Raw genomic sequence first — 26,004 nt, 5'->3', positions numbered from 1 at the left:
AGGGGCTTTATTTGTCACTCTACTAAAAATAATCAATGTTAAAAATGCAAGTTCATCGGTAAATTCACCAATATGACCAAACCGCACTCTATAATGTCGCCTCACAACTCTATCGCCTCGTCGTGTAAACGCATAGGCATTAGAAGAGCATGTACTCATAGAGCTCTAATACAGCTCTATGGACGTTGTCATTTTTAACGGTTGATTGAGATGAACTTCGATTCAATTAGAACTTAAGAGAATGACTGATTTCATTAAGTGTACTTTTTTGTGTTTCCTGACCCAGCCCATTTCCCCCCCCCCCACGAACAAAAAAATAAAAAAATAACAACTAGGCCCTACTAAAAGTATTTATTTGAAGAATCTTCTCACCCCCCTTCAAACGCACTTACCACAATGACGATCAAACTCATCGTCAAACCATGTTTGTACAGAATCTTCGGGATGTCAGCAAGGGTGAGTTGTCGATGGACATCCCTCGAGTGAGTGACAGACAGACGGACAAACACACACACACACACACACACACACACACACACATACACATACTGTTGCAACTGTGCAAGCAAAATGTGTTTACATGACGTACACTCGGTGGTGTACGTTTATAACGCAGGGGAACAGGGAATCTCGCACCTCATACATATTCAATAAGGCTCCGGCAGTCAGCGCGCCAGCTCATGAATAATTAATATCTGTGACCTTTGGTGAAACTACTTCCCGCAGAGCATTCTCGCCTCAAAAGTGCCTACCATGCCAAGCACGAAGCATTCCTGAAGTAAGGTCAGGGATCGATTGATCAGATGCAAAGTCCTTGGTGCAAACCCAACTTGTCCCTACATGTACTGTATACCGACTTTCCGTGCTTGTTGTTGTTTTTCTTTGCGGTATTCAACACAATGCGCGCACTTTTTAATCTTTACTTACTATTCATTTACACACATGAACTATGTTTTCATTTCTTTTTCCAGAGTTAAAAAAAAGAAAAAAGATCCAAATCTACAATAAGCAGTGTGGTCCCTGACTGTATTGCCATAGTGACAGAAATATTATGTAGATGATGACTGCCGGGGGAGGGAACATACCAAATGTTCGACATTTTCACCTAACAAATGACAACCGAATGATACCAAACGATTGAACGATCATATTTTTCACGCAATCGATAGGAAAGATTTGCCTATTCCATACAATGTGAAAAAGCAGATGACCGATGATGGTATTTGACTAACCCATATAATATAACAGATGATGACTTTTGTTGTCGGGAACATGTACCAAATGTTCCACCCTCGGGGTTTGAAATGCTATTTCGGGAGGCTATAAGTCCCTCGACATCATCACCATCATGAAAGTGACAACAACATTACAAACCATTCTAATGTATATCTCGATGTTCTCATTCAAGAAAGCCAGTAAAGCATTCTTCCCCTTTAGAGATACAACAATGTCTTGGTACACTATCATGCATGTATAACAGTGCAAACACAACTCTCACTTTCATCATATCTATTTCCAGTCATCACCATAAAAAAAAAAAACCATACTGTACTGCCTGCAGCATGTATATGTTTGAAAGAATAACAAATCACAAAGCACAATTAACAATTTTATATACTTTTATTACAATGTTAGAATTAAAACTGATCACAATATCCAAATAATCCAGTTAGAAGTAGAAAATGTACCTAGCAGTTACACTGAATTATACACATTGCAATGTGTTAGCTGTGAATGGAGAATATGTAACATTTTTCTTGAGTATTAATTACAATAAGTTTTGTGCAAAAGCAATACAGCATTTCATGACAGAACTTGCCATCTTTTCTGTTCAAATTTTTCAGAGATGTGCAATAGAACATATCGTTCATTGCAGTACCCTCAATGGTTGTAACACCAGCTCATGTAGTAAATACATCATTCTGTACGTGTGGCTTATTTTGATCAACTTTGACATGCAAAGTTTCCTGCCAAGTCTATTAGATTTACTTACTCATTTCTTATTCATCAATCCTTTGCACCAAGGTATATAACTATTTGTACCTATTGCATAATCATTCATTTGGAAAATAAATACAAATCAGATAAGTTTCACTGAAACTTTCCCCAAAAGTCACTAATGGCACATGAAGAGATCATAAAGCTTGACAGAAGAAAAAAAAACAACCATATTTCAGATACCCTATATTTATAAAAATTACTGATTTCTCAGTTGAATTTGAGTGTAACATGCTCAACCAATGTGCAACACAATTCTCTGACATACTAATTCTAAAACAAAAAGTGATATCTCCAAAATATCCTTCTTACCTGGCTAGGAAGTATCACACTATGGCTTGCTGATACTCAAAGCATTTTCAAAACATCTCGTGTAACAGAAAGGTAAACTGTTAAATTGACTTGGTATATGCATGGCTCATAACTGGAGCAGGATAAAAAGTTATCAAATTTAAATAAAGTTTTAACTACCCTACTTTTGACCATTGATTTCTCTACCCAAAGAATGATGGTCGACGTAAAATCTTTATCTAAGAAAAAAACAACGTATGTTCATATCAACACATAACCAGGGTAAGCATAAATCGAAAAATCTGTCGGCCTATAAGATTTTAGTGGCCAGAGTTGTACGAAATGGACTGACTTACACCTCTATGAGTCAAACTCAAATGGAATGTTTTGTGTACTTTCATCATCTTTTATGATTATTCAACTTTCTTATCAAAATCTTGAGTCAAAGTTGTACATGAAATAGATTTTATCAATTCAGTCCAAATGAAGAAAAGGAGTTTGTGCGGAAGGTGAATCTTGACACTAGCCATGCTACTGGTGAGCAACTCGCCTTCATTGAATTGAAACTAAGCAAAAACTAAAAGACACTCAATATACAGCAGAACCAAAAAGCAGTTTATAAAACTTACATTCATTTTTTTTTCTTTTGAATAAATCTATTAAATGACATTTGCATGTTTTACACCTGGAACATGAAATATAACACAAAATGATCTTATGCCTACATAAGAATTCCCCCATAAGAATCTGGGAGATCTCATAAAGATTTCTGGGAGATACTGGTATGCCAGATGCATCTCAGTGAGCAATATGAATTCTGAAATCAGGAGGGCTTCTTCTTCCTGTTGGGGTGCAGTCCACAATCTGGTGTATTATCATATTCGTACTGATTGACTGGTCTGTGTGTATTTACGAAGATCACTTCACCTGGTTTTGCACCCTGTTCTTTGCAATGAATGAATGAAGCAGGATCTGTTATGTGCATGGGTTGTGATTCTCTCACATAAGGGACCTCCACTGCATGTCCTATTCGAGGGACAGAGTGTTTTGCCTTTCATCACAAGAGGGGAAAGCATGATAACGAACAGCATTACTTGGCAAGATTCACTGGGCTTTGAACCCGAAACAGATGATTGCAGGGCAGATACCCTACCGGGACAGAATCGGGGAAACTAGACAATTCTGCCTATGTTTGTTGACAGTACATCACATCGACACTAATGTGCCATCCCGCTCTCCCTTCTATGTCTATATGCCTTTTTTAAGCACAACTGCACAAATTTTGGTCAACAGTATTCCCACATGTACATAAATCACACCTTTATATTGGCTGTGCATGCGTAGTTTTCTCTTTCTCACTGAAATATAATCTTGCCTGTGTCAACATTCCTATCTTGTCACTACACATTTTCAGAAAGCATGCTCACAAATACGACCAAAATTGCACAAAATACTCTGAAAAATGTGAGCATTCCTGTCACTACATTACATTATTTTTTTCTCAAATGATTCCTGTGATATTTCTAATACATTTAGCACCCTGTTACTTTCATATGACTAGATCTTTATTAGTAATTACTTATTAGAAGATAATGAAGTATGTAATATATAAGCATATGAAGACATAAGAGTTTAAGATATATAATGTAATCATAAAAATACTCATCATATATTCTGATATGCAAGTGACAAATCTGTGCTCAGGATTACAGTCATGATATTCAACCAAAGTGCAGCTCTATGATTGGTTGTTCTTTAGCCAAACTGAGCCAAACAAAAACAAAAACAAAACTGCATTGCAATGTCATCCAGAGCAATAAATTTGCTATAAAGCACTATAATCCACATAATGTTTTCATATTTCACACAATTTCTTTCTTTCTTCTTTTCTTGCCATATATAAATATGTATATACACACAGGATTACCACACTTTCTATCATCATCAAAATAACAATAAAAAAAAAACGAACTTGACATTTGATTTATACATTGTAAAGTAATAAATTCTGCATCATACTGTAGTAATATTTCATGCAGGTTTTCATACTGTGTGTCACTCTTCATCACAATCCTTTACAAACTCACAATACTGACAATGAGTTGCACTATATGTGTAATCAATTTGTTTAATATAAGCTTCTCTAAATGCCAGCAATTGCTAACAACATTACACAAATCATCATACGATCATACAAAGCAGCTTCCAGAGTTCTGTGCGTGTAAAAGTATTGGAGAACCCCGTAGTTGTAGAGCCTTCCAAAATGAAGAAGTGCCTGACTGCACACTGCAGTCCCTTTGTCCTGATTGTAAACGTAGGAAGCTTGGAAACACAGTGACCGCACCTTGGAGGATGACCCTGGAAAATGACCACTGACCATCAATTCTGATCTCCTGTTTATTCTGCGCAAAGTTCAGCGGGCAAGAGGGCAATGCAAAAATTAGCGATCTTCCAGCAAATGCTGGCAATGACTTTGTCCGACGGCTTGATGATATAAAAAAATCGTCATCACGAAAATGAAAAGTCAGGTGTGGTGCACTGCCATTCCCACAAGGATTCCCCGTAGACGGACTAGTTCAGGAAGCGAATGCTCATCATGTGTTCAACCTCTGACTTTTCTAGTGCCTGATGAACAGAGCAAGGAAAACAAAAGAAGAAGAAAATCCATATCATATAAAAAGAATAACGAAAGGACATCACTGGTGTCAATATTTATCACATTTCTAACTTTTGAGGAAATTTGTTTAACATAAACATACAGTGGACTCCTGTTATAACAAAGTCCCCGGGACAGGCAGTTTTCTTTCATTATATAGAAATTTCGTTATAACCCAACAATTAAAAAATAAAAATACATATAGCGGACAATGTTGCAGCCTGAATTTTTACTTTGTTGTAAGAATTCCGTTATAACCACAGGAGTGCACTGTATTAGCAGCTTAAACTCTCAGTGATTAGGGAGATCTTACATGGAGGAAGGCTCAAATTTGAAATGTTACACATCAGTGACTGGACGGCATTGACAAATGAGAAACATAAAAGTCATGCATATCAACCAACGTTAAGACCAAACTATTAGAGGTGTTTGATTGACACAAATATATCTGTTACAGTACATAGGAAGGATCCTGAAGTCTGGTGAAATGCCTGATATAGTCACAATCAACAATAAAAAATTCTTCACTGGTGGATGATCACACATTCTTTCATCTATTCTGCCATTTTCTTTTTCCTTTCTGTTTTTTTCCAAAGTAACACCACACACCATGGAATTTAGGTTTTCTGTTGCACGGGTCTGAGTTTGTGACAATACCATGTTATACTGCAATCACCACCATGGGAACTAAATCATCTAGCAGAGGATGAGAAACATGATACATGTAATTTATGCTTTAGCTTCGGGCAAAGGTGTGAAATTAGAGGACATCAAAATGACTGCTCCATAATCAGACCAAGAGCATGAGAATGTGAGGATAATAATGCATCCTCTGATTGGGCATCACAAATTGAGCATGGCCTTCCTTTCATGCACTCACAGAAAGCCTTGGCTTGGAGCCAATGCCACACAGAGTTGTGTGTCCAGGAGATCAGAGTACGGGGTATTATATAGGGGGTATCATAGGGGGTATCTCACTGAGCGCTAAATGTCTGTGAACGTGGCAAATTTTAGGCTTTGTCAGGATTTGTAAACTCAGCAATCAAGTTTGTAAACATGATCAAATTCGCAAACGCTTTTCATTGTCGCAAACAGTTATTGTTGCTGCAAAGAAATTTTGAACATGAAAAAAACAAAACAAAACTGTTTGCAACAGTAAAAACTTTGCAAATTTGATTTCAACTGATTACAAACCATGATGAAACCTGTAAAATTCGCTTTGTTCGCAAACATTCACTGTTTAGTGAGATACCCTCTCTCAGGAAGGACGGCACTTACGCTCTCAAACTCTTCGAATGAAATCTGGCCGTCGTTATCGAGATCTGCCTCTGTGATGGTCCTGTCTGCGATGGCGCTCAGCTGCTCCTCCGTGATATTCGAGCCCACCATCATGTGAAGCAGCACAAGCAGCTCGTCGCGAGCGATCTTGCCGTCGCTGTCGACATCATACATCTTGAAGGCAACTGTAGGAGACAATCATTCATGAGTGAAAATGAGAATAAAGATCCCTGTTCAGCAAGACTCTAATAACAAAAATTTTGGATGGAAAATTCGGCGAAAAAATCAAAATGGCTAGTGTAAATATGCGCATGTAATTTAGTAGTTTGCACTGGTAGTGATGGAGAACATCCCTGCCAATTATCAATGCAGCATGCAAAACAACATATAGGCTTTTTTGTCATTGCTGTTTTTTGTCTTTCAAAAGAGCTTTAATGGTCCATTTTGTGTATATGATCACTGACTCCCATCTCTTCATAAGGAGCAGTCAAGGTAATCATTTGCCTGTCCAGTGATATGAAGCCAGGGGCATCAGAAGATATACCAGTATACCGTATGTCCCCCAAAGAAATTACAACGGGACATTCCACAATGATAACTTTAAAAATAGTGTATCAATCCAAATATAATTTCAGGGTATGAAACTATAACTTATTACCCACGTCTTGCAGAAAACCCTGTCCAATTTGCTCCGGTGGTCAAAGAGCAATGAGAATTTTTGTAGAGCATGTCAGAAATCCCTTATCTCCAAGTTCTGTCCATTGTGTTCATACATTAATATGCAGTTCAAAGACCACCCAAGTGCTAAACTTAGAAGAACCGCATCCACGACATGCTTCAAAACAATTCACATTTCTGTGTGACCCACTTAACTAAATTGAATGGAGTTTTCTGCAAAATATAGGTAAGATGTTATATTTTGAGACCCTGAAACAGGCGCGGTGGAGCACCCCAATTATCTCGCAGAAATCCATCGGCAGCCGAGCCTCATTTGCATAAAGTAAACAACATGTACTCGCGTAGTTGAGAAAAAGTAAACAACTTCTCAAGCTAATAACTATTTAAGGAAACCTATTTTCGGATTAAAATTGAGTTAGTTTGAATTTGAAAACATGTCCGAATATGCACATATAACATATCAAAGGATTTGACAATGATAAAATGTGAAATTTTAGCGAAAACCTGGCGAGCAAAATTACCAAAAATATTCCTCAAAAATCATCCTAAAATTCACGAAGTGTGATTGCGGAACCAAAGCGCCTTTCGAACAAAGTACACCGAAATTTATTTATCTGCTTGCATTTTAAATTTCATACCGTAATAGTCCCGGCCATGGTTGTGTCGGAAAAAACAGAAGGTGATGTCAAAAATGACATGAACGCAAAGCGTACGGGTCGGTCCCATGTATATATAATCGCGTCACTGTAGCGTTGCATGTCACAGCACACACAACGCATTGCTGCATGTAGCGTGCGCGGCAGCAGCTCAGCAGTCACCGCCGTGCGACACTCAGCAAAATTGACTGCGTCACATGCAAACCAACAATGAGCACGAAATCCTGAATCTCACGTACCACGCATGCCCAATATTACGGGGAAAGAAATGACGTCATTTTCAATTGTTTCGCTGACTATAATTTTCTATTCCAAACCCTGTAGAAACAAGTTGATTTCTCAAAAAGTGCAGGTGGAACCAAGCGAAAACTTTCACCATATATGGATTGAGGCCTGATGAACTTATGTTGCCAATTTCGGACACATTGGAGCCCGGCCATAGTCCAGTCGGAAAAAAACAGAGAGCATATTTTGCAAGAGGTGATTTTCAAAATGCTTTAATATCTCAAGTTCTAGTGCAGCAAATTTCATAATTTTTTCATCAAAAGGAAGGTTTTAAAAAACTTAGATAGTGTGGGAAGTTTGAGTTTACTAGCGGCACGCATAGCGGCACAAGGAGAAGGTAAAGATTTGACTTTTTCATGCACACAGTTTCGGGCAGCCGTGGATGCCCGTTGGAAATTCAAAGAGAACGGGGCGATAATGAGATGCAAATTGGGGTGCTCCACCGCGCCTGGAAATAGCATTCAGACAGTTTAATCATATTGGAATTATCATTGCAAAAATCCAATTGTAATTTTTTTTTGTTGGGACATACTGTACACATATTTTTTTTTCTTTTTGCTTGATTTCATGAGAGAAAGGAAGGGGAGAACAGAACACCAACAACAACAACAAAGTACAGAGAAAGGTAAAAAGTAAGAAAGAATATTCTTGCTGTGTTCAGCTTTGTGTGAATCAACTCCCTTGCTCTAGTTCCCCCCCCCCCACTTCTCTCTCTGTGACAAACAAAACTTTTGTTACTCCTCGCATTACTGCAAATCACTTCCATAATGGGTAACCTGATCCCATTTCTTATGATCTCCCATTCCTTGCTTTTCCTCTCTGCTGGGCCCAACCCTCACCCTTTCCTATTTTCCACAGCTCCTAGCTCCCAGGCCTCTTGGACAATTTTCACTTGAGTCACTTTTGTACCTGGCCAGTCAACCATGTTATGCTTGATGAGAATAAAGGTGATTTTTCAAAAGAGACTTGAGCAGAAAAAAATACATACCCTTGCCTTCTTTTCTGCATCTTAATGACGATTTAAGTAGAGACCCCTTGTGAGCTAGAATCCTCATACTACAGTACATGTCTTACTTGTTGTATCCACCACAATTTTAATTGGCCCTCCTTTTTACAGAACATCCATTACAAATTTCTCATACAATCCTCTGTAAGCACATCTACTGCATACTGTATACGCCAAATATTTCGCGAGGTTTTCATTTTCGCGCATTTTGCGAGTCAGCTCCTATTTGCGAAATTGAAAACACACAAAAATACTGACTCTAATGTCGATATGAATGTGACGTACACGTATACATTTCTCCGTTCAGTACAGGACTCCACGATCACGAATTTAACCACTCGCGAAATTGTCGGAAAGTCCCGATTCGCAAAAATTTAGACTCACAAAATATATAGCATATAATATACAGTACCTGGTATGCCATATATTTTGTACATTGGGACTTGTATGGCACTGTCACAAATGTTTGCATTCAAAACCCACAACATTGACAGAAGGAGAAAGTAGCATTAGCATTTTTCAGGAAAATATTGGTGATTTCTTGCTTGCATCATTATAAACACTGCAATTTTAACATGAGAGGCCATAATCTCAAAAGATGTAAATTTCAAAAATACTGATTCACTCTCAAAATTCATGAAAATACAGCTTTGTTGTTGTTGTTGTTGTTGTATATTTTTTTTCTTCTTTTACTCTTCTGGTATCACTTGATCAAAGGCCTATCTAGCTATATTTACATGCAGAGACATGTCATAGCTCCAGGAACTCCTTCCTGCTTGGACAACCATAAACATTGTACTTTTGTTACGGGATGCCATAATCTTATAGGTTGTAGATTTGGGAATAATGATATACGTGTACTGTCAAAATTGTGAAAATATAGCCTCTTCTTTTTTTTCTTTCTTCTTATCATCTGGTATCACTTGATGTATCTGCCTATATTAGATGCAGGGATATGTCACTCACAGTTCAGCTTGTTGTGGCGGGTATTGAGCGCCTCCTCACCATCCCTCTTCTTCTTGTACGGCCTGAAGAGGGCCAGGGTGCGCATGAACTGCCGGAAGTTGATCTGGTCCGACTCGCTGCCGGCGAAGAACGTCTGGATGATGCGCTCCCCCAGGGGATTGATGACCAGCTCCGGGATGCGGTACAAATCCTCAACTCTGAAGAGACAGGGAGAGTGGAATTAAGCCAGTTCAGTGTTAGCATAAGTCTGCAATGAACTCTGGAACCACAGACTTAAAAAAAAAAACAAAAAAAAAAAACATGGAACAATCTTTTAAAAGAGCTGCTGAAAACAGCCACGCAGAAAGTGGCCATTTAGTGTACATAAAGTGTGGCATGAATGTCTTCTGTTAATTTGGATGACAAGAACACACACTGATCTGTACAGTCAAATACACACATGGTTCACACATGAATATTCAGTATCTGGTAATTAGATATCCTATTGATTTAAAGGCACTCATTTGTATAATGCACTTTACCAAGGTTGAACTGCTCAACATGCATTATATCAACAAACAAAAGTATGGTGCATTTGTACTAAACCTCCCTTTTCATGACCTCATCTCCACTTGAGATTTTAGTCATGATCAGTCTATGTATTGGTCAGTTCATTAACTCCATCATCTTCTCTCATTTGTTTAGAATCTCTTCACAGGATCAACAAAAAAGCTCATTTATAAATATGCTTTAAAACGGAAGTGCAGCAATGCCACATGCAGTTGTACAGATTTAAGTTTTGTTTCATTCGTTTTCGTTTTGTTTTTGGATGAGCACTGCATCGCAGTATCATACGTGGCAATTATCATACAATACCAGTGACCACCAATCTATACATGTGATCAGTTCAATAATCACGGTGGTTATGGCACGAATAGGCCTACCCTTCCATGAACAAAATCACAGAAACAAAACAGACCTACGGCTACTAGTAAACTGCTGGAAATCTTGACCCTAGATTTCAATGGGTGGGACAACAATCAACAACCTACAAGAACTACTGAATTGAAATGTCAATTTACCATAAATACAATACATTCTGAGTTTGTTTCCCCAGCTTTGCCAAAATATTGTTAGACTGTGAGGAAATTCTCTCAACATTCCATCTTTACAGTAATCTATGCATTGCAGTACATCGATCATGAAAGGAGAGGAAACAGTGTATACAATCCAGTACCTCAATAAACTGGTGGGTTTTCTATGAATGCTAGTGTAGGTGTATAGACAGGATGTATAGCACATGAACTTTGTCTAGTCTTTGAATCAAACAATGTGCTGAAATTTAAACTATGTGACTTTCTGAGAAGTGGATCTTTAGCAGTTTGTTCAGCTTTTTCCATGTTTCTGCCTACTATTCATCCCCCCGGCTTTTGTATGTTTAACAAGGGAAAAGGTACAAAATTAGTCTGTCATTGCGTTGTAAGCATAGTAAGGTACAAAAAAAAAACAACAACAAAAAAACACCTAATATGGTACATATTGCCAACATTCCTGATGTGCTCACATATACATGTCATCATTTTTTCTTTATTGTTTACAGTGAAATGTCAGCCTGAATAAAACAAACAGAAGAAAGAAAGAGAAACACATTGACACAAAGTAAAACCTCATGTAGTAAGTATTCATACCTTCTTTGAAAACAGAAATTGAGTTCCTGTATTCTACTATTGGGAATAGAATGCCAAACAATGTGTAGCAATCAAACTGATAGAGGACACAAATGATTTTCTTCTCGCAGTTACTTCCTCATTGCGTGGCTTCATTGACTCCCCTGATAGAATGACAAAGCACTTGCTGTGCGTGGTTGAGTGTACATGAAGTTCCTGTTTTGACCACAACCAGTGGTGTGCATTTTGTGTGCAGGGCACTCTTTTGCAGAAAAAAAAAAATACATTTCTTGCATGGCTGATGCAGGAAATTGTATGGGATACAATATGCATTGTCTACAGGTCACTCTGCTCTGGAAGGCACTCTTTGTTCTGTGATCTTAATACACAAAAGTATTCATCCACCCCCCCCCCCCCCCCACACACACACACATTATTTCTATAACTTGATCCTGAAATAGTCTCTCTGTTTGTTTGTTTGTTTGTTTTTTCTTTTTTTCACCTGTTGGCATGGTACTACCAGGCATGTAAAATCTCTGTTTTGGTTTGTTTTGTTTTGTTTGTTTTTTAAAACTTCACTTGCCACAGCATCAAGGAGAACCTGTGAAAGTTTAAAGACATATTTTCAGCAGCTGTTCCATCTGCTTTCTGCTGACATCACTTTACAAAGCATTGTGCATGTTGAAGTATAGGCGGGGGCGGACATCCGGGCATTTTCAACATGGAGCCCTAGTAACCGACCCGGCCGATGAAAACAAATGCGTAGCGACCGTACCTTAGTGCAGCGCTCAGCAATGTATCGCATGCATAATACACGCACGGTACATGCATAATGCACTGCACTGAATGAACGCTATACGCTAGTGTGCTATTATCGGTTATTTTTGCACAGCTTTCTGACATTTTTACTGCAGATTCGTACATCATTTCATCGTTTGTTTCACATCCTCACAATGCCTCGAAGTTGTGTTGTGTTTGGCTGCCATAATCATAGTCTAATGTTGGACAAAAAACGATCTTTTTTTGAACTTCCAAAACGTGATCGCAGTCCAGAAAGAAGGAACCGGTGGTTAGCTGCTATCAGCCGGGAGAATGAAGACGGATCCCACTGGAGTCCAGTGAAGTCAAGGACGATATGCTCTGAATTCAAATCAAATTACTGGAAGTAAATGATAACCGACTACTAACCAGGTGTACTCGTTAGGTACATGTACACATCGGCGAACTGAATGTCTGGCCACGACGTAGGGTCATTGATCCACGAGTCTGCGGGTACACGGTAGCCCGACCAGACGCTGTTAATACGCTACGCGAATACGTATGTACAGCGGCGACTGGGCTGTGTATAGTTAGGTACCCGGTAAGGACAAACTGCAAGGCCGATGGAGGACAGTTTAGTCTTGTATCTCTCCTTTGCTTCCCATGAAAGTTTATCACAGTAATCGAAAGACATCTTATAATCTATGAAAGCATATTTTAACTGAAACAATGAACTAGATTCAGCGGTAAATAAAAGTGAAATGAACAGCATTAAACGCGACAGTAGTAACACAGCGTGAACTGACAGCTCCACTGTAGATATCCACGTAAACTCCGTTTATGTGTGCTAATGAACGGTCCCATATACTGAAATTCGCGTATTGTATGACGGCATTGCATGCTCTGTTGCACGCTCGTTTGACGGCTATTGTTTTCATCGCACTAAGGGCAGCGAGTTCGTCGCTATGCGGAAGTGACGTCACTCCGCCCCCGCCTATACATGCTTTCTGTCAGAAACATCTGAAACTCTGGATGTAGCTTGCCCATGGAGACAGAAGGGTTTGAGTCTATGATGTATAGTAAGGGTACTAGGTCTCGCGCAGGGACCTAATGATCGCGCATAGCGTAACTGCGTATAGCAAGCGATATTACGCGTAGGACTAAGCGCAAAATTTGCCGATACGCCCATGGAATAAACATACCTGACTTACCGCTCAACATGAGAAGGAAGCAGGTAAGAAATTTTGATTTCCAACAAATTTTCCACTAAATTTCCAATTTTGTACCTTGAACAAACCTACCTTCCCTTAAAATCTGTTCTAAGGATGTTGTAGCCTAGACGTGTCGTCTCGCTTGTCTCGTTCGTAGTCGATAGAATTCGTAATTTGTTCGATCGATCGTTTACCACGTGATGTCATCATACACAAGAACAATGTATGCTGCCAGCTACGCTGAAATACTGTTAATAAATGTTGTTTTAAGTCAAATTTTAACACAACGATTATAATATTACAAAGGAATAAATATTTCAGTCTATCGAAGTTGAAGTGTGATTTTAATTTGAATTTGCTTGTGATTTCTTGCGCTAACTTGTGATATATTTGTGACAGGGGAGGGCCATAACCATAATGATACTGAAGAAAACAAATTAGATGAGAGTGTGACAAATGGGTGACGAAAATGAGAGGGTGACGAATGGGTAAGCACACACACAAACACACACACACACACACACACAATATATGTTCATAATTTAATTATTTTACTTTTTTTCCATTTTATATTACGTGTATATTATTGGTTAAAGTGATTAGAAATATTGTAAGAAAACTTTATAAATGAAAATCATTAACGATTATGACAATATCAATGATGAAAATAATGATAATAAGAATGATAAAATGATGGTGGTGGAAGTGATAATAATAATGAAAATGATAATGATGATAATAATGATTATGATGATCGATGATGGTGGTGGTGATAATAGTAATAATGATAGTAATAATGATAATAATAACAATAATAATGATAGTAATAATAATAATAATAATAACACATATAATAATAATAACAATAATAATGATAGTAATAATAATAATAGTAATAACACATATAATGATAATAACAATAATATACACAAGTTAGGTAAAACTGCTGTTGCTTAACAGGGACAAATTTAATATCAAGTGAAAAAATATTCTAGAATATTTTTGCACTTGATATTAAATTTGTCCCTGTTAAGCAACAGCAGTTTTACCTAACTTGTGTATATTATTGTTATTATTATTATATGTGTTATCATTATTATTAGGTGATCCGAGTATCCTCTCGGATCACCTTCTGTATCTGTACGGATTCTTTGTTGGTTCTTCTTCTTCTTCTTCTTCTTTATTTCTGGACAAAATTTGTGTAGAGGTTAGCTCAGAAAGTCCTCTTCCTATCAATTTCAAAATTATACCATATATGTATCATGTCCCAAAGACGACAGATCTAATGTATAATAGTGATCAGTCGACCGTGACGTCACTGTGACGTCATTATATGAAAACACATTCTCAATCATATCTCACTAATGGAATAGAGTTTTTCAATGAAATTTACGTCACATATATTACAAGTTATGCGCATTCTACTCATATTCTCAAAATTCATATTTTCTCTTAAAACGTGCGCGTACGCGCGCGTTGAAATATTTGTATCCTCAAATCGAGCTCAAAATTTTTTTGCACACGTTTCAGACCATTTGGAGCATTTTTTGAAAAATTGAAAAAATCGGACGGACGCGTACGCGCGCGCACATATACGCACGCACAGCTCATATGCAATGAAAATTTCCCGTTTTTTCACTTTGATCGGATGTCTGAAATGTCAAGGAATATTTCTACCAAGTTTCAAGTCAATCCCACTCAAAATGACGTCATACGGGTCCGTCAAAGTTGAAATTCCGCGCGCGCGTCAATGGCGATATACAGTGCAACAATGCCAAAAAACTGCCAATTTTAAATCCGATTTTACTCGTCAGGATGGACGGTGACCCCCCATTTTCTTGACATATTCTGAAAGCTGATGAGTTGTACATGTCATTTCATGGGTTGGCAATGCTGGAAAAATGATGAAAAGATATCAAATTTCTTAATAAATCAAAACAAGTCAATTTTCAAAATGACGTCATCAAATTTCAAGTTTACTCGAGCGTATCTCACTTATCCTTAGTCAATTTTCACCCAGATTTCAGTATGCTGTAGCTTATTTAATACTCTATCAGTTATGTAATAACACAATTTTGATTGAATGACAGCATGACCTCATAAAAATGAATTGAAAGTAACCTTGTCGAATTTGACCAGTTTACGTGTTATCTCTATGGGAGTGCAGTTTTTCTGGAAATGAAAATTGACATGACTGTCTTTTTCGAGCACTAGCTCACTTATGCTTCGGTGAATTTCTCCCAGATTTTAATATGTTGTAGCTGAGACCTTGGGCTATCGTTAATGTGCATTTTGTTTTTTCATACGATGTCGGGATCACGTTAATAAACGTGGTTGAAATTAAAGCTTATATTCGTTGTATTGAAATATTTCTTTCTTTCTGCAACTTTCTCTGCAATAACTCAAGAAAAACATACCCTATCAACACCATATTTTGTACATGCTTAGTTCATGTCACGTTCATTATTTCATAAAATAACAACTACTTGATCAGATGCCATCTTGGTTATGTAAAGTAGGGTCAAAGGTCATAAATGTTTCATCCTGTATCTTGGTGAATACATCTCCTATCTTTCCCATATTTTGCACACGTAAAGACCATGTGACAAGGATCATATCACAAAATAACCACTTTTTGCTCAGATGACATCTTGTCTTTGCAAAGTGGGGTCAAAGGTCATATGTACTTCTTTCTTTATCGTCATTATGACGTGTTATCTCTATGGGAGGGATTTTTTCTAGATGTGAAAATTGACATGATTGTCTTTATCGAGCACTAGCTCACTCACCCTTCGATGAATTTCTCCCAGATTTTAATATGTTGTAGCTGAGACTTTGCGCTATCGTAATGTGTCCTCCGTTTTTTCATACGACGTCAAAAGCACGTCGAAAAACTCGGCTTAAGTAATCAAAGCTTAGCTTCATTAGGTGATCCGAGTATCCTCTCGGATCACCTTCTGTATCTGTACGGATTCTTTGTTGGTTCTTCTTCTTCTTCTTCTTCTTTATTTCTGGACAAAATTTGTGTAGAGGTTAGCTCAGAAAGTCCTCTTCCTATCAATTTCAAAATTATACCATATATGTATCATGTCCCAAAGACGACAGATCTAATGTATAATAGTGATCAGTCGACCGTGACGTCACTGTGACGTCATTATATGAAAACACATTCTCAATCATATCTCACTAATGGAATAGAGTTTTTCAATGAAATTTACGTCACATATATTACAAGTTATGCGCATTCTACTCATATTCTCAAAATTCATATTTTCTCTTAAAACGTGCGCGTACGCGCGCGTTGAAATATTTGTATCCTCAAATCGAGCTCAAAATTTTTTTGCACACGTTTCAGACCATTTGGAGCATTTTTTGAAAAATTGAAAAAATCGGACGGACGCGTACGCGCGCGCACATATACGCACGCACAGCTCATATGCAATGAAAATTTCCCGTTTTTTCACTTTGATCGGATGTCTGAAATGTCAAGGAATATTTCTACCAAGTTTCAAGTCAATCCCACTCAAAATGACGTCATACGGGTCCGTCAAAGTTGAAATTCCGCGCGCGCGTCAATGGCGATATACAGTGCAACAATGCCAAAAAACTGCCAATTTTAAATCCGATTTTACTCGTCAGGATGGACGGTGACCCCCCATTTTCTTGACATATTCTGAAAGCTGATGAGTTGTACATGTCATTTCATGGGTTGGCAATGCTGGAAAAATGATGAAAAGATATCAAATTTCTTAATAAATCAAAACAAGTCAATTTTCAAAATGACGTCATCAAATTTCAAGTTTACTCGAGCGTATCTCACTTATCCTTAGTCAATTTTCACCCAGATTTCAGTATGCTGTAGCTTATTTAATACTCTATCAGTTATGTAATAACACAATTTTGATTGAATGACAGCATGACCTCATAAAAATGAATTGAAAGTAACCTTGTCGAATTTGACCAGTTTACGTGTTATCTCTATGGGAGTGCAGTTTTTCTGGAAATGAAAATTGACATGACTGTCTTTTTCGAGCACTAGCTCACTTATGCTTCGGTGAATTTCTCCCAGATTTTAATATGTTGTAGCTGAGACCTTGGGCTATCGTTAATGTGCATTTTGTTTTTTCATACGATGTCGGGATCACGTTAATAAACGTGGTTGAAATTAAAGCTTATATTCGTTGTATTGAAATATTTCTTTCTTTCTGCAACTTTCTCTGCAATAACTCAAGAAAAACATACCCTATCAACACCATATTTTGTACATGCTTAGTTCATGTCACGTTCATTATTTCATAAAATAACAACTACTTGATCAGATGCCATCTTGGTTATGTAAAGTAGGGTCAAAGGTCATAAATGTTTCATCCTGTATCTTGGTGAATACATCTCCTATCTTTCCCATATTTTGCACACGTAAAGACCATGTGACAAGGATCATATCACAAAATAACCACTTTTTGCTCAGATGACATCTTGTCTTTGCAAAGTGGGGTCAAAGGTCATATGTACTTCTTTCTTTATCGTCATTATGACGTGTTATCTCTATGGGAGGGATTTTTTCTAGATGTGAAAATTGACATGATTGTCTTTATCGAGCACTAGCTCACTCACCCTTCGATGAATTTCTCCCAGATTTTAATATGTTGTAGCTGAGACTTTGCGCTATCGTAATGTGTCCTCCGTTTTTTCATACGACGTCAAAAGCACGTCGAAAAACTCGGCTTAAGTAATCAAAGCTTAGCTTCATTAGGTGATCCGAGTATCCTCTCGGATCACCTTCTGTATCTGTACGGATTCTTTGTTGGTTCTTCTTCTTCTTCTTCTTCTTTATTTCTGGACAAAATTTGTGTAGAGGTTAGCTCAGAAAGTCCTCTTCCTATCAATTTCAAAATTATACCATATATGTATCATGTCCCAAAGACGACAGATCTAATGTATAATAGTGATCAGTCGACCGTGACGTCACTGTGACGTCATTATATGAAAACACATTCTCAATCATATCTCACTAATGGAATAGAGTTTTTCAATGAAATTTACGTCACATATATTACAAGTTATGCGCATTCTACTCATATTCTCAAAATTCATATTTTCTCTTAAAACGTGCGCGTACGCGCGCGTTGAAATATTTGTATCCTCAAATCGAGCTCAAAATTTTTTTGCACACGTTTCAGACCATTTGGAGCATTTTTTGAAAAATTGAAAAAATCGGACGGACGCGTACGCGCGCGCACATATACGCACGCACAGCTCATATGCAATGAAAATTTCCCGTTTTTTCACTTTGATCGGATGTCTGAAATGTCAAGGAATATTTCTACCAAGTTTCAAGTCAATCCCACTCAAAATGACGTCATACGGGTCCGTCAAAGTTGAAATTCCGCGCGCGCGTCAATGGCGATATACAGTGCAACAATGCCAAAAAACTGCCAATTTTAAATCCGATTTTACTCGTCAGGATGGACGGTGACCCCCCATTTTCTTGACATATTCTGAAAGCTGATGAGTTGTACATGTCATTTCATGGGTTGGCAATGCTGGAAAAATGATGAAAAGATATCAAATTTCTTAATAAATCAAAACAAGTCAATTTTCAAAATGACGTCATCAAATTTCAAGTTTACTCGAGCGTATCTCACTTATCCTTAGTCAATTTTCACCCAGATTTCAGTATGCTGTAGCTTATTTAATACTCTATCAGTTTTAATCAATCCAAAATTTCGCTGGATGAAGTCTTCACCTCGTAAAAATAGATTGAAGGTAACCTCGTCAAATTTGATCCATTTGCGAGTTATCTCTATATAGGAGTGCAGTTTTTCTTGAAATGAAAATCAACATGACTGTCTTTATCGAGCACTATCTAACTTATCCTACGGTGAATTTCTCCCAGATTTTAATGTGTTAGCTGAGACTTTGCGCTATCGGTAATGTGTCCTCCGTTTTTTTTTTTTTTCATACGACGTCGAAATCACGTCGAAAAACTTCGCTTAAATTAAAGCTTAGCTTCGATGTATTTTCATATTTCTTTCTTTTTGCACATTTCTTTGCAATAACACATGAAAGACATTCCCTAGTACCCCCCATATTTTGAACATGTTTAGTTCATGTGACGTACATTATTTTATAAGGTCACAACTACTTGATCGAACACCATCTTGGGTAGGTAAATTAGGGTCAAAGGTCATAAATTTATCATCCTGTATCTTGGAGAATACATGTCCTATCTTTCCAATATTTCGCACACACAAAGACCACGTTACCAAGATCATTTCACAAAATAACCAGTTTTTTCTTAGATGCCATTTTAGCTGTGCAAAGTACAGGGTCAATGGTCAAATATACTTCATTATGTATCTTCGTTATAGTGTATACCGACTTTGGTACCAAAGATGGCAGACCTGACTCTCTTTTCTGAATGAGAATCCAAATATCACATGGCCAATGTCAATAACCACAGATGAAACCTTTACGGTCATGCCTATTGGGATCAGGACTCAAATCATTGATTTTCGAAAAGAGTACTAGCTCACTTACCCTTCGGTGAATTTCTCCTAGATTTTAATATGTTGTAGCTGAGACTTTGCGCTATCGTACGTGTCCCCTTTGTTTTTCATACGGTGTCGGGATCACGTCCAAAAACGTGGTTAAAATTAAAGGTTATCTTCGATGTATTTTCATATTTCTTTCTTTCTCCAATTTTCTTTGCAATAACTCAAGAAGAATAGCCCCTATCACCCCCATATTTTGCACATGTTTAGTTCATGGTACGTACATTATTTCATAAAATAACAACTACTTGATCAGACACCGTCTTGACATGTAAATAAGGGTCAAAGATCATAAATGTTTCATCCTGTATTTTAGTCAATACATGTCCTATCTCTCCCATATGTTGCACACGCAAAGACCATGTCACATCGATCATTTCACAAAGTAATCACTTTTTGTTCAGATGCCATCTTGGCTGTGCAAAGTGGGCTCAATGATCAAATATACTTCATTCTGTATCCTCGTTATAGTGTGAACGGAATTTGGTACCATAGATGGCAGAACTGACTCCCTTTTCAAAATCAGTATCCAAACATCACACAGCCAATATCCCTAAACACAGATGAAACCTGTATAGTCATGCCTATATTGGGATCAAAACTCAAACCACTGATTTTCAAAAGATCGGATCACCTAATTTGTCAGTCTTGACAAATTCCAAGTCTAGTGTTAAACTTCTCGTTGTCACAAAAAAAGTTCTTTCTCCTCAAATGTTGTGTAGAGGTTAGCTCAGAAAGTCCTCATCCTATCAATGTCAAAATTATACCATATATGTATCATGTCCCGAAGACGACAGATCTAATAAAATCATAGTGATCAGTCGACCGTGACGTCACTATGACGTCATTATATGAAAAGACATTCTCATTCATATCTCATGAATGAAATGGAATTTTTCAATGCAATTTACGTGAGATATACTTCAAATCAAGCTGATTCTACTCATGTTCTCAAAATTTATGTGTACAATTAAAACGTGCGCGTACGCGCGCGTTGAAATATTTGTATGCTCAAATCGAGCTCAAAATTTTTTTGCCCACGTTTCAGACCATTTGGAGCATTTTTTGAAAAATTGAAAAAATCGGACGGACGCGTACGCGCGCGCACTTATACACACGCACAGCTCATATGCAATAGAAATTTCCCGTTTTTTCACACAAATCGGGTGTCTAAAATGTCAAGGAATATTTCTACCAAGTTTCAAGTCAATCCGACTCAATATGACGTCATACAGGCCCGTCAAAGTTGAAATTCCGCGCGCGCGTCAATGGCGATATACAGTGCAACTATGCCAAAAAACCGCCAATTTTAAATGCGATTTTACTCGTCAGGATGTACGGTGACCCCCCATTTTCTTTACGTATTCTGAAAGCTGATGATTTGTACATGTCATTTCATGGGTTGGCGATGCTGAAAAAATGATTAAAAGATATCAGATTTCTTAATAAAATAAAAAGAAATAAATTTTCAAAATGAGGTCATCAAATTTCAAGTTCACTCGAGCGTATCTCACTTATCCTTTGTTAATTTTCTCCCAGATTTCAGTATGTTGTAGCTTATTTAATGTTCTTTTAAAAATATACCTACAAAATTTTGACTGGATGACGTTATCACCTCGTAAAAACGGATTGAAAGTAATGTTGTCAAATTTCACCAGTTTACGTGTTATCTCTATGGGAGTGCAGTTTTTCTTGGAATGAAAATCGACATGACTACCTTTATCGAGCACTAGCTCACTTACACTACGGTGAATTTCTCCCAGATTTTAATATGTTGTAGCTGAGACTTTGGGCTATCGCCAATGTGTCCTCCATTTTTTCATACGATGTCAGGATCACATTAAAAAACTTGGTTGAAATTAAAGCTTATCTTCGATGTATTGAGATATTTCTTTCTTTCTGCAACTTTCTTTGCAATAACTCAAGAAATACAGGCCCAATCACCCCCATATTTTGCACATGTTTAGTTAATGTCACGTATATTATTTCATAAAATAACAAGTACTTGATCAGACGCCATCTTGTGTATGTAAATTAGGGTCAAAGGTCATAAATGGTTCATCCTGTATCTTGGTGAATACATGTCCTATCTTTCCCATATTTTGCACACGTAAAGACCATATTACGGGGATCATTTTACAAGATAACCACTTTTTGCTCAGACGCCATCTTGTCTGTGCAAAGTGGGGTCAAAGATCAAATATACTTTATTCTGTATCTTAGTGTATACGGAATTGTGTACCATAGATGACAGGTCTGACTCCCTTTTCTAAATGAGAATCCAAACATCACACGGCCAATGTCCCTTTTAACAAGATGAAACCTGTTTGGTCATGCCTATTGGGATCGGGCCTAAAATCATTGATTTCCGAAGAGATCGGATCACCTAATTTGTCAGTCTTGACAAATTCCAAGTCTAGTTATTATTATCATTATACGAAAGCCGGAGCACGTTACAGCCGCAGAGGGGCAGACACTTTCACGCATGAAACTACAGAGGGCAGCTGCGCGATCTTTACATACCCCGAGAAATAGAACGCATAAAAAAAAGTCCGACATATACAAACGGCGACAGCGCACTACTCCGTCATCGTATCATCAGGAGATTCTGGGAGGTGATTTTTCTGCATTTTCGTGATATTCATTGAGAAATTCAGGTACGATTATGGAATAACTTCTATTATAAGAGCATTTCAAATTTTCGTGCGCGATATCTAGACCCCTCAACCATACACAGGGAGTTACAGAGGATCTTCCTTACAGTATAGGTACAAGTAAAATTGCAATGATTCAAACGAATGGACAGTGTTTTGGGTGGTTTTGTTTTTTTCTTACTTTGGGCTTAAAAAAAAAAAAAATCAAATGCCTCTGGAAGATGGACTTTTGGATGCAAAAAAAAAAACAAGAAAGAAAGATACTGATATGGCAATGTGTGGTTGCACACTCCACTTTAGCCTGCAGGCTCTGGGTAGGCATTATCTAGATCAGACTACACCTTTACAGTATCTCTCTTTTTTTTTCTACATTTACTTCATTCATTCAACTACGATTATATCTGTCCACATGGGTACAACATTGGTTCTCCTCATACAAAAAGCAAAGAGGTTTCAATTGTTTTTGGTGCAAGGGGGAAATCGGAAGAGAGGAGGTGCTTTTTTTTTTTTACTGACATCACTAAATTGCTCTAGATGTTAAGTGTCCTGAAGTTTTGGGTTTTCACAAACAATTTCTGATCTTAAACTGTTAGTGGTTTCATGATATACTGCATTTAGATGATTTGTCAGCAAGCTGAAATGGAAATATATGTACAGTAATCTACTACAATGTAAGTGTTCCTTTGCAATCTCCGAAGATATTAAAGAGGCTGCATTACACTGCCCAATACAATATGTATATTAATGATATCACAGGCATGCTAGCTACATGCATCTACTTGCGCTAGTTTGATGTGCAAAACGAAGTGTTGCAAGAAATAGCATGATGAAGGCTTTACATGTTTTATTTTGGCAGAGTGACACTGCACACTTGTGGCATAATAATGATTAATACGATAAGTCACCTACACCTGCACTGTATTTCACCTTATTTCCTGGATAATATTATGTTCACTTTTTTATATTCCGTATTACCACTCTTCCAGGATGTACAAAATGACAAGCTACTCGTATCACACATCAGATCACAGGTTTGTGTGCTTGGTAGTAGCAGCTCTACCAAACAAACTGACGCATACTGTCAATGTTTCGTATCCACAACCATACAGTCTGGATTTAAAAGAAGGAGTATGGTGTATGTAGTAGGTTGGTATGTAGTTGGTGAAACTTAGTGTAACTCTCAGCTACAGAAAAAAAAAAATATTTGACAAGAAAATGCAATATTGTATAGTTCATAATGCAAACTTTCACCTTGTCAGAAGTGACAAGAGAATTTGAGTTTTTATTTAATTAGATCAACATTTTATGTAAACTTATGATTTTTGTCATTGTTTCTCCTTGAATAATGCCACTGGTCCTACAGTACAAAGTGTGTGTCACAACATTCAATGAATCTTCACAGTGCAAACAGTTTCTTGTCATTTTCTTGTCATTTTCCTGTCACAGGATTGAAAACTGGACTGGAATGGAGTCTGATTAGAAGCTCCATGGTTTATGTTTTAAACAGTGAAATCTTAGAATACAACAAGGGCCTTGATCTCTGAGCTTTGGTTAGTCCAGCTACAAACCACTTTTTATGCAATACTCTGTCAGCATTAATTGTCACATTTTACTGGATTCTGCCAAATGTCAAGATTTAAAACTTTCACATGGACCTTTGACCTTCACCAGAGCTTACCCAACCACATACCAGGTAAGTGTCAACCTTTGAGACTTTGCTTGCTACATGATCAGCATAAATCCTTACGTTAATATTACACGGTGTAATTATCGGACCCAATAGGCTACTGCAAAAGAAACCATTACAAAGAGTTTTGCACTATTTCTTTTGGCTCCACTAACAATATCAAATCTCCACTATGGATTCTTAAGTGTGCCACACAAGTCAGACGGAAACTACTTACCTCAAAAATCCACTGTCGCTCTTGTCTAGATTGGTGAAGCGGCTGTACAACCGAACAATCTGCTTCGGCGAAACTGTAAGGGACAAATGCATGAAGCAGAGTTGGCTGATGATAATCAGTTACTGTTGTGTGGCAATGAATGACAGTCATTTGAAGGATATCTTTACTTACTCAGTACAGCACAAATGACTGAAAGCAAACTAATGCTACTTGGAAGATCCAACAAATGTGTGGAGAAATTCACTGCCGAAAGTAGTTAATACAGAGACCATGAAACTTACAAATACACATTTGGTATTAAACCTTGCCACCATTTATATACTGTAGGATCTGAATTAATGCCAAATGAGACACTTTGTAGTCAAGTTAATGCATTTATAACATAGGATCTCTAAAATGACTTAACAATCCCAACATCAGTCAGCAAGAAATCAAGATAGGAGATAATTTGTTCTAATTTGTGATAAAACATCAATCAATTTTGCTTACTTCAATGTTTTCATGTAAATTCTAAACATATCACAGACGTTCTAGTCTGAATGTGTTCCCGCATAGACTCAGTCATGGATTGTTTTCCTATTGACTCCAATTTGTGCGTTGCATGTACTTATCTGTCTCAGTAATTTCTGCGTATGTGCATGTCCAAAAGAATGCCACTGATACATGTCATCTCAGAGAAAATTATCTCGGAATGGATGTGTTCGTGGATGTAAAGTCAATTCCTGAATTACTACCAAAATTGAATCATCTGCTACTTGTGTCATTCTCAACCTTTCCTGTTTGTGTACCAGTAAGTTTGATCCATATCCGTTTAGAACTTTTTGAGTGATTTTGCACACAGGCAAACAAACAAATAAACAATAACAAACCAACGCTAAGCATGAGGAAAACATAACCTCCTCCCTTGGCGGGGGTAAAAATGTTTTAAACATTCTAGAATATCTATATTATTCTACTTTTATACAAGTAAAAATCTCCAGACACACTGAGACAGATGGATTTTCTGTCTCGTCCTCACAGTGTATTAAACGACATGAATTTAATTAGGGGGGCCTACCTGTAACAAAGTGTAATAAGTCAGTGTATTTCAATTTTAAGATGTAAATAGAGATTAGAGCCAGAGGTTTATACTAGACACCTATGTCTGACACAGTTACTAATGTCTTTTGTCTAGACACTATAAATTTTAATGGTCTACTCGATACAGTCGATGTCTACGGGGCCAAGAGCCGAGCGGCTGGCAGCTAGCTCGTTAGCTGCAATAAAACACGCAAGTGATCATGCAGGACAGTGTGAATTCGGGTTATACATACATCCAGTTTCCTGTTGAATTTGGTCGATTTCTTCTTGTTGTAGAAGGGAAGACGTTCTAGAACCCATGATGAAAATCGTGGAATTAACTATTCAGTTATAGAATGTTACAGTCAACTTTTAATCCGTGACAAAACTGTCCCTATGCCCT

At 37.5% G+C, this 26,004-nt stretch overlaps 1 protein-coding gene across 1 annotated transcript; it reads right to left on the bottom strand.

Moving 5' to 3' along the window:
* Positions 1–1,607: 1,607 nt before the first annotated feature.
* LOC140228643 (calcineurin B homologous protein 1-like) lies at positions 1,608–26,004 on the bottom strand. Its single transcript, XM_072308894.1, has 5 exons — positions 25,856–26,004; positions 24,543–24,615; positions 9,815–10,011; positions 6,224–6,408; positions 1,608–4,914 (listed from the first exon to the last, which is right to left on the bottom strand). Exons 1-5 carry the CDS (start codon positions 25,920–25,922, stop codon positions 4,861–4,863), a joined length of 576 nt encoding a protein of 191 aa, XP_072164995.1. The 5' UTR covers positions 25,923–26,004; the 3' UTR covers positions 1,608–4,860.

This window comes from Diadema setosum, chromosome 1 (assembly GCF_964275005.1).
Source record: "Diadema setosum chromosome 1, eeDiaSeto1, whole genome shotgun sequence".
Classification (NCBI taxonomy): Eukaryota; Metazoa; Echinodermata; class Echinoidea; order Diadematoida; family Diadematidae; genus Diadema; species Diadema setosum.
This window is presented reverse-complemented; position numbering and strand designations above follow the sequence as displayed.

Bases quoted from the DNA above. Each gene is read 5' to 3' on its own strand.
- LOC140228643 (XM_072308894.1), bottom strand. From the start codon at position 25,922: ATGGGTTCTAGAACGTCTTCCCTTCTACAACAAGAAGAAATCGACCAA. The intron at 24,616-25,855 runs GTATGTATAACC...TGTCCCTTACAG, and splicing joins AATTCAACAGGAAACTGGAT to TTTCGCCGAAGCAGATTGTT. The intron at 6,409-9,814 runs GTGAGTGACATA...TGTCTCCTACAG, and splicing joins CCGCCACAACAAGCTGAACT to TTGCCTTCAAGATGTATGAT.